Source organism: Medicago sativa, chromosome 6, assembly GCF_051527215.1.
Source record: "Medicago sativa cultivar Bolivia chromosome 6, Bolivia_mono, whole genome shotgun sequence".
NCBI classification, from domain to species: Eukaryota; Viridiplantae; Streptophyta; class Magnoliopsida; order Fabales; family Fabaceae; genus Medicago; species Medicago sativa.
Genome location: NC_140754.1, coordinates 73862692 through 73875763, shown reverse-complemented (window position 1 = coordinate 73875763; position 13072 = coordinate 73862692). Strand labels below are relative to the sequence as shown.

Genomic DNA, 13072 nt, shown 5'->3' with positions numbered 1-13072 from the left:
GTACGCAATATATTCAATCAATCAGCTCCTACAATTATTTTCATTTTTCATTTTCTTTTATAATACGGTTATCATGTTTTACCATTTTGCATTTTTCATTTTCTTTTATACGGTTATCATGTTTTACCATTTTGCTCACCATCATTCAAAATTGAAGTCTTTGGTAATTTACTTCAGGATTTTCAATATCCAAAAAATGTTTTGGATATTGATTGATCAAGTGTGGTTTAAAAATCAGAAAATTAATAAAAGAAGCTATGTGAAAAATTTACAGTTTCTATTATGTTCGCGTAGCGAGCTAGTATCGCCCAACCAAATGGGTGAAGTGATTCTTTCCCAGCAACTTGAGGTTTCTTCAAGGGGAGGAAATACGTTGGTGTTCAAATAGTCACTAAATCGCTTTACTTCGTTGGGCGAAATGTAGCCAACCCAACGAGCATAATTTTCTCCCTGAAAATCTTTGGAAATGCTTGCCTTCACTTTGCCTAGCAAAGGTTCTTTCCTAGATATTATTAAAGCTCTTTGACTTGGCTCGCTTGAGCTCGCCTAGCAAACGTACTTGTGTCAAGAGTCTTTGTTCCACTTCAATCATGTCTCAAACCTACAAAATATGAATGGAAACTAGACAGTATTAGCATTTTGGCATATAACTATAATTATTTGTATATTTACAATAAATTAGGGGTTTTCATATAGATTACTTGCGAAACAAGTTAATTAGTAATCATGAAAATAACTTGATTTTGACGCTTATCGGATTTTACTGGAACTTCGCTTTTGAAAGGAAAAAAAAAAGATTTTCTTTGCATTTTATCATTTTTCTTTTGTAGTGATGGCTACTCTTAATTACTGGTTTCGTTAATATAAAACCTGACATGAATGATTATAATCTTGGTCTTAATTGCTATGTGACATTATGTGTTAACTATATGTTGGTGTTATTCTCTTCGTTTTTTCCTCTTTTAAAGCATTTTTTAATTCATAACTTAGTGATTGTATTTGTTCTCATTATATTTGGTTCAAATTGGATTATATGGGGCGAGCTCCTAAGACCCAACTAACCTAAACTTTTATTTTCCAATCAAAAAATGTGAATTTTAAGAATTATATTAAGTGTAACCAGCAAATCTGTTGTATCATTATGCCCGTTATTATATTGACAATGATGAATGACATGAATGTTGACATTTACATACTGAAATGCCCTTTAGTCTGGGATATTTTTGGTGAATATGATCAAAGAGGTTATATGAACTTATGTCTTCATTGTTCATCACTGTGGTTTTTATGATAAACTAGTTGGTTAATATTTGCTTATTAAAAGTTTATATAATTCATAAATTGAACATAGAACCGACTTAAGAAGTATTTTTTACCTGACTTAACAATTGTTTTCTGCACTGGTGATAATTTAATTTTTGCTTAATATCTCTTCTTCTTTGCGTACTACAGTTGTGAAGATGTTCAGGATGGAATTATGGAAGAAAATAAGCAAAGGAATTATGTGAATTTTGTTGCCTGTTTAACTTCTTTGTTTAATAACATTGTGTCGGATATTGAAGAGAATGCCGAGATTTTAATTTGCTTATGTGGTAAGGATGGTATTGTATATGCAATCTGCGACGTTCACGAGAAATTTGATTTAAGGAGTTCTTGTATTGAACAAGTACATGTAGTACATAAAGTTGGCTCAGTTATAATCTGAAATTATTGGACGCAACAATAATTTTCTTGCAGTTGGCGGAGGATTTAAGGGATCTGATCCAAGAGAGGTTGATTTGCACTTGAGAATTATACTGAAATCATGATTTCAAAGATCAAAGCCCTCACTTTTGTTGACCTTAAATTGCTCCCTTATGCTAGCAAGGCTTTTAGGAGTTGTAGCTTCAGCAAAGTTCCACAGGATTTGACTTGGTTTTATGTCATTCTTGAGGGATTTTTTTTTGTTTGCGAATGTTAGGACTATTGTCGTCAAAATTCCGACTTAAATCCTAAAATCTAAAATTTTGCGACTTTCTTCACCTTCAACGATTTTGATTGCGATTTTGATTGCGACTTAAATCCTAGAATCCTAAAATAGGCAAAATTATCCATCGATTTTGATTGCGATTTTACGATTTCTTATAAACTACGTCATTTATGACTAAAAACCATTTATAACATATATTTAATATTATTATTTTTTGGTAAAATCCATCGATTTTGATTGCGATTTTACAATTTCCTATATCGATTCTACTAAAGTCCTTGAGTAAAATCCTTCGATTTTGATTGCGATTTTATGAGTCCTGATTTTGCTATTCCCTTTCGAACTGAAGTAAAGTCCCGATTTTAACAACCTTGGTTAGGACGACTATATGGATCGATGAACATGACCTTAACTAATATCCTCACCAGTTCTATGGTGGATGAAGTTTTCTATCTCTTGAAGGGTTGCGTGCGAAGGGATATATCCACTTCCAATATCACTTTAGTTGTCACGGTATTGATCAGTGCTAGTAGTTTGCTGAGCAATGACTCATGAAAAATTACAATAGAAATTTAGAGAGCCAAACCTTGGCGCAAGGCTGTTTTTTGGGGGTGTTGGTGTGCAAAAGACAGGGGCAGATGTTTCAACTGCTTTAAATAACTTGGTAGTGAGTATTTTCTCAAGTTGAAACATGTTCAGCAGGGGCGGATCCACCGTATGGTTAAGTGTGGTTATAGCCACATAAGAATATTATCCAATTTTTTTTTATAAATATACTAGACCCAAAAAACTAATTATTTATGATATATGTTGCTACTATTGCTTCACAATTCTATGCTTGGTCTAGCGGTAGATAGTCCTTTAATGAAAGGTGGGTCGCGGGTTCAACCCATAGAACCTGAGTCACTAAGGTTAAGGTGAGACAGACCTGCCTAAACCACCATGTCTGGGTCAGCCCTTGATGCTGAGGTAGAAATATTATTGTTGATGATTTCACTTGGAGAACTGAACACTTACTTGTTTAATGCTCATATTGTTTATATCATCAATTCTAAAAATCCTTGTATGTGTCAACTCAGTAAAGAAAGAACGGTGTTTCTTTGGTACCAATAGGAACTGATATACACTTTAAGTCTATACAGAAATGATCACTTTTACAAAGTTGTTGTAATTTTAGGATCAATGTATATTATGATAGGTCCTTTGTCTGCTTTGACAATCATATGAATTAAACATCATTGTAGTGTTATGTATATGTTCAAAGAACCCGAGTAGACGTTATATTATATTCCAATTACGTACAATTCAATAATATGAATGTGACAACATGAGTGATTTTTGCATGCATGTATGCGTAAAACAAGTTAATAGAAAAATCACAATCACAATTTAAAGCTATCATGTAGAAAATCTGATGGATGTTAAGAAAGTGAGTGTTAGAGGACCTGTTTAAAAAAGAGTGTTCTTAACACTTCTGTTTTTTATGTTTATTCTTCTACGGAACCAAGAAAAGGATCCCTTACAAAAGTCCTTCATCAACAAAATAAACAGAAGATTGATAGTGTATACAAAATTGAAATCAACGTCTCTCAATTTAGACATGTTTATATTAATAAAGTATAGTTGTGTGGATATATGAATTGAATGGAAGCCAAAAGAGATTAAAATGAAAACCACCCAAGTGACTCCACACGTTGCAATGAGCATGACTAGCTAGAATTGCTCATTTTCTAGGATTCAATGATTATGTTGTTGTTTTTCTAGATCTCATTACAAAGAGCTTAACTTCTTTTACTTATAATATGTTAGTTATCTTCTATTTGATGTAATTGAGGGAAACTAGATTTGTTCTCTATTCCATGCATCTCAGATTTTTCATTTTTGTTACAGTTAGCCTTTGGTTTTTAGGAAAATTGCCCTTGGTAATTCATATTTCGATTAGAGGTAAGTAGAGTCTGATAAAAAATTGTTCCATTCATAAATCGAATTTTGGTTCTCCTAAACGATTTGTTTTATGTGAAACTCGTTAACCCCAATGAAGTAGTAAGATAGTGTTTATAAACTTTAAGTAGCATTCAAAAAAGTAGTAAGATTTTATCAATTAAGACGAGGGAAATTAGTACCGGTTGCACTTATAATATGTGGATGATAATCAAAAAAATTGTGTGAAAATAATAATTTTAAGAATCATTAATATATTTTAAGAAGAATATTACAATGACAAATAATACACATTACATGAATGTACTGAAGTGATAACAATTATGAGAATATTGAAAGTCAAACATTGTAGGGATGGATACCAACACTTTGAATTGAATCGAGCTCCGAACAGATCAGGCTTGCTGCTCATGGAGTGGCCATCCAACTACCAGTTCTAGCCCACCTACTGTATTCAGCATAAGAGTGATCATTGCTTAAGATACAAGGGTTGAGCTCATAGGCAGCAATTAGCATAACTAATGATTAAAAAACATAATTAATGATTAATGATACACGCGCTCTATAAAAGTGGCATAAACTAAGAGTTCAAAAACTATCTTACACTAAGATTATGAGATGTTGCTGAATTCTTCTTTTAAGTTTCGTCTCAACTGAAGCATAGGGAAGCAAAAAATGGGGCACTAAAAATAGTCCCACCTCGAGTGAAATAAATGATATGATAGTATTTATATACTTCGATGTTTGAACTCAATTTGAATTTGAGAGTGATGCTGAATGAATGAGTTAGTATCCAATTTATTCAACATTATCCTAAACTTATTCAACATTATCCTAAACTCTTTTGACCTTTTTCTCTGAACAAAACGGTAAAGGCCAAATTGCTATCAGATTGAGAGATGCATAAATTTTATCGGTGATGTTTACTAAGCTCATGGTCTACATCAAAGTCTCTTGAGTATGTGACAATTGTCAAAGAATGTTGCACACAATTGTCAAAGAAAGTTTACAACATGCATAAAAAGATTTTCTTTGCATTTTATCATTTTTCTTTTGTAGTGATGGCTACTCTTAATTACTGGTTTCGTTAATATGAAACCTGACATGAATGATTATAATCTTGGTCTTAATTGCTATGTTACATTATGTGTTAACTATATGTTGGTGTTATTCTCTTCGTTTTTTCCTCTTTTAAAGTATATTTTTAATTCATAACTTAGTGATTGTTTTTGTTCTCATTATATTTGGTTCAAATTGGATTATATGTCAGCTTTAGGACCTCGTTGATGGACAATCTTTAAGTATATATGCAAGCGCTCTCTTAGTCTTGAGGCTTGTCCTGACTATGGGGAGAGCTCCTAAGACAAACTAACCTAAACTTTTATTTTCCAATCAAAATATGTGAATTTTAAGAATTATATTAAGTGTAACCAGCAAATCTGTTGTATCATTCTGCCTGTTATTATATTGACAATGATGAATGACGTGAATAGTTGACATTTGCATACTGAAATGCCCTTTAGTCTGGGATATTTGTTGGTGAATATGATCAAAGAGGTTATAGGATGTGATGTTTACAGGTGTTGCTGAATCAAGACATTAACAAGGCATTTGTTTACAGGTGTTTTCTGTGTGTTTTTTAGCACATCATTTCATTTCATTCTAAGATGTGATGATTACATTGTCACTCAAAATCTTAACTAATTAATTAACTATAGTTTAACATCCGCTTTTTGATCAAGCATGAAAGATCTAACTCAAATAGGTGTATCAATTCAATGGATGCCCATTTATAACTATTCATTAAATTATCACATCTCTATATTGATTTGTCGTTGTCTATGTTTTAGATGGCTTTAAACAGTGTGCTGAAAGATTCATTGAGACATTTGTTTGATAAAAAAGAGAGACTATTATGAAACCATATATATGTCGGCTATGAAAAAAAAATTAACTAATGTAATGTGTTAAGAGATAAAGTTTTAAGGATAGCCAATTGATTTCTACCATTCAAACTTGTCCTATATGATCATTGAGTCTAATGATACACGTTCCATTAAACTGGGTGTAAACTTAAGAGTTCAACATCTAAGAGGCATTGGATAAATGGTTGCTTACAATATGTTTATGAGCTGCTACTGAAATATTATTTTCTTCTTCTAAAGCTTAAAGAAGGAAGAAAAGGGGCATTAAAAAAGTCCCATATCGACAGGAACAAGTAGTGTATTAGTATTTATAATCTTTAAGACGCGTTCTTATTTTGAACTTGATTGCGGAGGTGTATGAATTCAAAAATAAAATAAAATATAAAATTAAAATTTAGCAAGCAAATGGTTTTATTACTAGCAAGCAAATGGTTTGTTCGTAGTACCTTTCGTAGTACCATATTAAGTACCTTTCGTAGTACCATTATTATGGTTTTATTATTTAGCAAGCAAATGGTTTTATTACTAGCAAGCAAATGGTTTGTTCGTAGTACCTTTCGTAGTACCATATTAAGTACCTTTCGTAGTACCATTATTATGGTTTTATTACTAGCAAGCAAATGGTTTGTTCGTAGTACCTTATGGTTTTATTACTAGCAAGCAAATGGTTTGTTCGTAGTACCTTTCGTAGTACCATTATTAAGTACCTTTCGTATTAAGTACCTTTCGTAGTACCATTATTATTTAAGTACCTTTCGTAGTACCATTATTATTTTATTATTATTTTATTTTTGTTTTTCACTCAATCATTGGGAAAAGGAGTGGTTGAATTAACTAATAAATATGAAATGATAAAAATATATAAACAATAGATACTACTTCTTGCCGTCGATGTGGGACTATTTCTAATATTAGTTGCCATGCATTGGGGTTATGAGAGTTTCAGATATGAAGATTTTGTAATCTCGCTGTTTGTGTTTCTAACTAGTAGTGATGTCAACTTATACAACGCATAGGGACAACTTCATTGAAAGAATTCATGTTAAATACAGTTTATAATTTGTTGTGTTATCTGTGTTGTTTCATTTAGAGTTGTATTTTGTATAAATTATATTCGTATTGTAAGAATGCATGTATTTATCGATAAATGGATCTCTTTTACAATCTCTTCTCTTCAAATATTTAAACTGATTCACACTCTTCTCTCAAAGTCTATGTATCTTGGTCAGTGTTGTCAATGTCAATGGAGAATTGTGCTGAACTACACTGTCGAATCTTCCCATGCTGCCAAAGCTCTTTGATCTTCATGCTACTATTACCCGTTTTAACTAATTTTGGATCCTATTGTTATGTTATACAATAACAATTTTCTTCTCTTTAGTTTAATTTGATGATATTTGCTTTGTGATTCCACTTTTCCCCCTCTCTGCATTGTTTTCACTTGGTGAACTTTGTAATGATTGAGATTATGACTTTTTTAGATACATTTTTGGAGCAACATAAATTTTTTGTTTCAACCATTTGTTGATATCTATCTTTGATGTGTTTGCTATACACATCATCCTACTATTTATAATGATCCACAAGTCATAATTAAACCATACCAGGGTCTTTTACATCGGCAAAGAAATTTATAGGGGTTAACATGCTTGTTGGTTGGTTTAACATTAAGTATTAAGTTTAAACAACTTCCAATAGCATGGTTAAGGTTCTTTTCTAGTATCAATTTCTCTGTTTCTGGTATAAGGAATCTAAGTATAAGGACAATGACAGGGAAATTGATGAATGCCTTTACAACCCTTTAAATGGCGAGTCAATTAAAAATGGTTCTGTTAAAGATGCATGTGACACTATTCTCCATTGGTATTTCTGCTCAAGACTCATCTGTCTCAAAGTTATGTCTCTGCAAGCTGCAACGATTTATGAAAAGCAACTGAGTTTATCCAATTCTTCAAGATAATGAATTATGTGAATGTGGATGCTTATAGAATGGGCAAGTGTCCTTAATGGTTTCACCAAAGGTGGACTACTTGCTTCCAGCTATGTATACAAAAATGTCATAATCTGAAAAGTCTATCTTTGTTCTACTATTCAAATACTTTGGAATACTTCCCTATTATCATTATCACAAATGATTCAATTGATTATTTGCACTTTTGCAGTCATACGACATATCAAATGGGTTGAACTGAGAGAGGAAGTTTTAGCTAGTTTAAACTTAGAATTTGATATCAAAGTTGGAATGTGACACTACATGGCAATTGATTTTAGTTTCTCCATTTAATCACTGCCACATTTTTTAATGTTTACATTATGTAACAATGAAGACACTAGAGACTGAATAGGTCCAAATGTGTGTTGGTTTCTTTCTTAAATAGCAAGTAGTGAGATTTGTCTATTTTGTTATTATAGAATTTCATTCTTGAATTTTTTTCTTGCAAGTATCCCTATTTTTTTTTTTTTTACAAACTCTTGCAAGTATTCCTAGACTAAACTAATTTCAGAATTATATTCAGCAGATAATTGCAATGTTAGATTTGATAGCTGACTTGATATGAATCGAAATAAGTATTGATCTGAAGGACATATCACTACAGGTCCTTAGCATTGACGGTGGATATAATTTTCCACACAATTGCAACTCGATGTGTTGAAGTTGTCCTACCAACACTTTTCTTATTGTTTATGTTGCACAATTGCAACTCAATATGGTAATCTTTATTTGATTAGGTTGTGATTTTCTATAGCGCATTGGAATCATAGCTAGTCTAATTTCACCTTGAGAATGACATATACTGTAATATCCCGCCTGTTAGTATCGGTATATTACCCGTTGATCGTGCCAGAGGAAATAAATTCATGGAAAATTAAGTTAATGGAAATATTTTATGATATGTTAGCTTAATACGGATAAAGTATCAGCGTCATATTAAATACGCTTAAGGCAAGGGTAAAATGGTAAATTCACATGGAAAGGATATTTAATTTTTTTTTTGGGCAAAATATCTCATTATCCCCATCTCTTTCTCTTTCTAAGTTTGGAGAAAACAATTCTCTCTTCCTTCTCTCTTCTCTCACGCCACTTCTTCCTCTCCCACCTTTCATCAAGCTTGCAAACTTCTTCCTTCTTGGATTCTTAGGTTGGAGATGGATCTTTCATCATGGTTTTCTTTTTCTTCCTCTCTCTCAAGAACAACTAGAAGCTTGGGTGATTTCACAACTTCTTCTCCTCATCAAGAGAAGTTCTAAGAGTTAGGGTTTTGGATTGAGCAAGAAGTTTGAGCTTATGTTATGGTATTCTCAAGATCAAGGAACAAGTAGAAGCTTTATTTGAGCTTGTTTTCCAACTCTATCTTCACAAGGGAAAAATCATGAAAATAGGGTTTTAGTGAAAGAAGCTTTGGAATGGATTAGAGATGAGCTAGCAAAGATCAAGATGCTATGGTTTGCAAGAAAACAACAAGATTGAGAAGGTTTGAACAAAGGAAGCAAGAGGATCAAAGTTAGGGTTTTGTTGCTTGAGCTTAGGGCTTGAAGGATTATCAAGTTTATGTTAAGGTGAGTTACATAGATAGTTTTCCCACCCTTTGGTATTATGATTATGTCTTGTTAGAATATTATGAAAACTATGAAAAGTCTAGGGTTATGTAAGATGATAGTTGCCCCTTTTTCTTGCCATGCTTACTAAATGTGTTAATACTTGCTATATGAGTAATTTACAAGTTTCCTATGATCAAATATGTTCCAATACACTTAGAGACACTTGGTTTGAGGTTTTTGGGCTTAAAAATACCATTTTTACAAGTTTTGGACTGTCACAACTCGCCACGGCGAGCTATTACTCGCCACAGCGAGCAGAAAGGAGCAGAATCAGTGAACTACTCGCCTTCTACTCGCCATGGCTAGCAGCTGCTCGCCTCCCACATGAAGCTACTCGCCTAGGCGAGCAAGTGATGCCATCTGGTATTGCTTGCTCGTTTCAGGCAGATTCGGTGTTTTCGTACCGGGTTTTCTTGTGCAGTCTTTTATAAAAATAAACCCCTCAAACCAAGGTCCTATATGATGATTTTCTAAAGCAAGTATTAAACATGTTCAGTGATGCTTGGTACATAAGAGAATGACACGGTATGATATGATACGAAATGGGGTAGCAAGTTATTCCTTAAGCAAGGGAAAAACTAGAGCCTCGACGTAGTTGTTGAGAACTAGCATGTTAGCAAGAATCCCTAGAATGTTAAAACGCAAAGTATGTTATCTTCGCACATGATTAAGAATGTACAAGCATGAACAAGTATGAATTTACCGCTAATCGGATCGATCAAGGTTCCGAGGTAAATATGTAAGCATGAATAGGTTTAACCTACATGAATGACAAGACCATGATTAATGTAATGTATGTGGCATGCCTCTTGCTATCCACACCAGGGGGATACAAGGGGTTCTCGAAATGAGAACGATTCAAGCCGTAAGGGACCCGCATGTCACCGAGTAAACAAGATGTAGGTGTTCGTGTCTCTTGTTATCCACATAAGGGGGATACGGGAGGTTCTCGACTCAAGGGGAACGGTTCAAGCCGTAAGGGACCCGCACGACACCGAGGGAGTCCGATGTACGTACATCGGTCATGTATGGGATTGTTCTCGGGGTTACTCCACCCGGGGCTCTCCGTAAAATGAATCAAGATTATGATTGTTTGTTCAACGCTAACCTAATGAATGAACTTATGTAAGACCATGCATGTTATGATTATGATTATGATTATTCAAGAATGTTATCATGTAAGATTATGTTTATGAACAAGAGCATGAGATGCTATAAGACAAGTACAAGTCATGAATAGAACAAGTAAAGAATATGATACCGATGACGATCTTAGGTTCCCCTAATCGTCCGGTTTATGTTCGTGTCATGAATATGTTACGTTTAGGCCTTGGTACGTAGAGCGTATCCTTGGCAATGCAGTCCTAGATTTACCCTCGGCCGCCATGACACGTATAGGAAGTGAAGCCTATAACAAGTAAGATGAACCTATGACGGGTCTAGCATGTACTACTGTCTAGGAAAGCATGACCACACACGTATAATCAACCGTCAAGTTGTATTGTAGACACGTGGTGACCGTAGGTTTCCCCTGAGGTTACCTATAGCCTAGGATTTAGGGGAACTCACTGAGACATTATGTCTCATCCCAATCCTTATTTGTTTCAGATATCAGGTTGGATGGCAAGCTATTAGCCGGATGGATTATTCTGCAAGAGCTCGTTCGTACCCGCAACGTGGAGTTTATGGATTTCAATGACGTATTTATCTTAATTAAGACGAGACATGTTGTAATGATATTGTACGAACGCGTTTATTGTTTAATATATTAATTCAAAGTTTTTATGTTGTAAATTTTAATGTATCCAGTACTAAACTAACGCACATGCTAGACTTTCTAGATACGTCTAGTATGAGTGTTACATATACTGGAACTGTAAGTCTGTAACATTGTTTTCTAATTCAGGCAGAATTGGTGAGGATCTCATGCTTGGTTTATCTTTGGTCATTCTTGGTTCCATAATTGAGAACAAAAACATTAAAATAAGAAAGAAGAAGGTAATCAACTTAGTACAAAGACTCCTAAATTAAGCAAACATTTTTCTAGTGTATCACTGAAACAGTCAGCATAATTTTCCACCTCATGCATCAAACAACATATTTTGTTGTACGCACAATAAGTAGCACAATAAGCTTTGTGTTGCATTTCAGCTGATATTTCTGAGCTAAGCTCACTAGGACCAATAACTTTAATTTTGTCATATTACTTTTAAACATTTTGCAGTTATATATGCTAATAATTTGGATAATGTTAGTTTGTCACGAAGACCAAGTCACTTTGATTTTATCATATTATTTTTAAACATTTTGCAATTATATGCTAATAATTTGGATTATGTGAGTTTGTCCGTACATTCATCATTTACATTTTTATGCTATTATTTTGAATACGTGAGTTTGAGTGTAGATTCATCCTTTATCTATACCTATTAATAAAGGCAATACATGGGTTTGGTGTAGCCTTTTTTTTCAATTCCAAAATTACCCTCTAACTTCTAGCATTATGTAACTTCCGTGCATGACTCAAAAACGCACCATTTTTTTTAATAAAAAATAAAAGGCAGCAGTTTTTTGTTTTTGACAGTTTTATATCATGCAAGTAAAATGTAAACAAACCATTTTCTTTCGCTTACAAAAAAGAAAAGAAGTTCTTCAAAATAAAATAAAAGAAGGTAAGGCCATGATACATGTTATTTTCACTTTATGGAAGATGGGTGACCCTCTGTTATTTTCTCTTTTCATCTATTGTTTCTACATGTTATTTGTATAAATCATCATATGTATTTTTTTTCAATCTCATAGATGCAAGTTAAAGTATGCTTGATGGTGTTTTTTGTTTCTTTATTATTTTTTAATGACAATGTTTTTTGTTGGTGTTGATATATTCACTTCAACAAAAAGAACAAGCTTATCATAATTAAATGTAGAATTATATACATGTTATTTTCAGTAAAAATAACGCTTTATGTTATTTATTTTTTCTCTAATAATTTGTTCGTAAGTTGATAAGGAAGATGAACATTTTTTTTTCTTCTTTATTGTGTCATTCATTTCCTTCAACAACATTTGAGACTGAGAAGGGGAAGACAGTTACCATAAAAAAATGGTGCACCAACTTTCATGTTCATTGAAATTTAAAAAAGGAAAAAGAAATGTACATGAATGTAAAACAAATATCCTATACCAAAAAATTGCTGAAAGAAATTCAAGAAAATTGGTGAAAAAATTGCTTGAATATTCAAATTCCTGACAGTAACTTTTTTTTTTGAAGGAAAGTAAATTATATCATTTCACTAAAAATAAGATCAGTAATACATGTTGGAATATCATCAAAGGTCTGGAAGCTAGTACTAGATGTGGCTGCCTTAGCTAGAACATGTGCAACCTCATTTGCTTGCCTCCTAATAAACTCGATATGAGAGTTTGTTAAATAAGCGCTACAGAAATGGATACTACTGTCCATGATGGAACCAAATTCAGTGACACATCCACGACCTTTGTTGAAATAATCAGCTACTCTTTTTGAGTCAACCTCGAAATCAACATTTGTGAGTTGAAGTTCATGTATCCACCGAATCGCATGATGTAAATCGAGGGCCTCCCCAACATCGACAGAGCAAACTGGAGTAAACCACAT

General features: G+C 33.2%; 1 protein-coding gene across 1 annotated transcript; it reads right to left on the bottom strand.

Annotated features, from left to right (window-relative positions):
- Positions 1–12715: 12715 nt before the first annotated feature.
- LOC146916777 (uncharacterized) lies at positions 12716–13072 on the bottom strand. Its single transcript, XM_085721731.1, has one exon. It carries the CDS (start codon positions 13070–13072, stop codon positions 12716–12718), a length of 357 nt encoding a protein of 118 aa, XP_085577857.1.

Excerpts from the sequence above, each read along its gene's own strand:
- LOC146916777 (XM_085721731.1), bottom strand. The coding sequence starts at position 13,072 with ATGTGGTTTACTCCAGTTTGCTCTGTCGATGTTGGGGAGGCCCTCGAT.